Below are 2351 nucleotides of genomic sequence, written 5' to 3' on the forward strand. Positions count from 1 at the left end.
ATGGAGGTGTTGTCTAGGCTGCTCAGAAGGCTCCCTAGGGCTGCTAATTTTTCTTATCACCCTAAATATGTCCAACTGAACCTTACTCACCTTGTCTTTGCAAATGATTTGCTAGTCTTTACTCGTGGTGATCTGCCCTCTGTTAAGGCTGTTGCAGATTGCCTTGATAAGTTCAGTCACTACTCTGACCTCCATGTTAACCCTTCAAAAACTGAACTGTATTTTGGTGGTGTAGCTGATACTGTCAGGGACCTTATTTTAGATACTACTGGTTTTAACATGGGAGCTTTCCCTTTCAGGTATCTTGGCCTTCCCCTATTTAATGCAAGGATAACTCAAGACATGTATCAACCTCTTGTGAACTCAGTTATTTTTGGTCTTCATACATTTTGGAGGGCAAGTGTTTTGCTCCCAAAAGGCATAGCTAAGAGGATTATAAAGCTTTGAAAGGATTTTCTCTGGGGTATTGATGCTGGGTCCAGGAGACATGTCTTCCTGAAGTGGCAGTTGCTATGCTCCCCAAAATTAGAGGGGGGATAGGCATAAAAGAGGTCCTAAGTTGGAATTGTGCGCAAATGATGAAATGGGTTTGGAAGCTTTTTTATAGACCCCATTGTATTTGGGCCAAATGGATTACAACCTATGTATTAAAAGGGACTAGTTTATGGGATGCTCAGCAAACAGTTTCCAACTCTTGGTACTGGAACAATGTTCTTAAAATGAAAGACCTCCTCCTGGGACTTACAGGTTCTCTTGATCAGGCCCTTCATATGCTTGATGCCTGCACTGCTCAGATGAGGTATAGTACTGATACCATGTATGGCTACATTAGGGCTAGAAGATCCCCAGTTACCTGGGCTCCTCTGATTCATGGGACATGATGTCACTCTAAGCATTCTTTTACTGGTATGTTGGTTATGAACAATGGTTTGCCTACTGTGGATAAGCTGATCTCCCATGGTATGTATTTGATCAACAGATGTGTGCTTTGTGAACATAGCTGTGAAGATCTCCCTCATCTGTTTTTCGACTGTGACTTCTCTAGGCGAGTTTTGACTGTTGTTGCTCACTGGGTTCATATGCCCCTGTGCTCCTTTTCTCTGGCTCATATCGTGCAGGCCAGTGTCTCTATTCGAAGAAATGTCAAGCAACAAGCTAGCTTGCTAAGTATCATCTACTATTTATGGAAGGAACGGAATGACAGGATTTTTAAGGGTTCTAAGTCAACTGTGGATGCTCTATGTGTTGTTATTAGGAAAGTTGTAACTTTACGCTTGTATGGTTCTAATTTTCCTTAGGCTTGTTGGTAGGACGTTTGTTCTTTTAGTTCTATCTTAGGGGGCTTTCTTAGTCTCCTTTGTAGGAAAGAGTGGCAAGGATCTTGTACTTATGTTTTATCATGAAATAATAAGATCCATAACTTTTCTGCAAAAAAAAATAAAAAAAATAAATAAATAAATAAATAAATAATAATAATAATAATAATAATAATAATAATAATAATAATAATAATAATAATAATAATAATAATAATAATAATAATAATAATAATAATAATAATAATAATAATAATAATAATAAAGATAAATTAAATTAAATTAAATTAAGTTAATTTAAGTTCAGATCTTATAAGTTCAGTTCAGATCAAGTTCAGTTCAGATCCTATAAGTTCAGTTCAGATCTTATAAGTTCAGTTCAGCTCAGATCCTATAAGTTCAGTTCAGTTCAGATCAGATCAGTTTTAATCCAAAAGAACAAGGCCTTATTGATTCTGTATAGAGCAGGCATTCCTCTTTGATTTTGGCAAAGGACAAATATTGCAAGCATAAGTTTTTCTTTGCGGATGTACTGCCCTTAATTTTGTTGAAGTAAATAACAAATCTCACAATATTTGTGAGATGAGCGCGACTGTTTAATTGGATTATTTAAATGTGTGAGGCAGTAAAACGGTATTTTCTTATGATAATTTAGAATGTAACTTTAGCGGTTAGAATTGGTGGTATTTACCCGTTGTACGGTGAGTTTAAAGGATTTGTCTGTATTGGGTTTGTAACTACCTTTATCAAGAGTATTGATATCTCCACTACCGTGCATATGAATAGCGGAGCTTGAGCTCATTGCCATGGCGGAATTAGGATGAAGAATTACAGAGAATTCTAGAAGGTTTAGTGAGAGACAATCTTGTAGAGAGAAAGAGTAAATAAAAGAGTGATTTTTATTAACTTAGTCAAACTGTACAATGTCAAGTGCTTATATACAAGAGGTAGTTAGTCAACATATGTACAAACTAGTTAGTCAACTATTTTCGCATCCCCTCTCAATGTGGGAATGCTAGACGAGAATCAAACAGC

At 36.5% G+C, this 2351-nt stretch overlaps 2 protein-coding genes across 2 annotated transcripts; both read left to right on the top strand.

Annotated features, from left to right (window-relative positions):
- Positions 1-881, top strand: LOC141590528 (uncharacterized). The gene is made up of 2 exons (XM_074411114.1): positions 1-396; positions 483-881. Exons 1-2 carry the CDS (start codon positions 1-3, stop codon positions 879-881), a joined length of 795 nt encoding a protein of 264 aa, XP_074267215.1.
- Positions 882-908: 27 nt separating this feature from the next.
- LOC141590529 (uncharacterized) lies at positions 909-1298 on the top strand. The gene has a single exon (XM_074411115.1). The coding sequence runs from the start codon at positions 909-911 to the stop codon at positions 1296-1298; it is 390 nt and encodes a 129-aa protein (XP_074267216.1).
- Positions 1299-2351: the final 1053 nt, after the last annotated feature.

Source organism: Silene latifolia, chromosome 7, assembly GCF_048544455.1.
Source record: "Silene latifolia isolate original U9 population chromosome 7, ASM4854445v1, whole genome shotgun sequence".
Lineage (NCBI taxonomy): Eukaryota > Viridiplantae > Streptophyta > Magnoliopsida > Caryophyllales > Caryophyllaceae > Silene > Silene latifolia.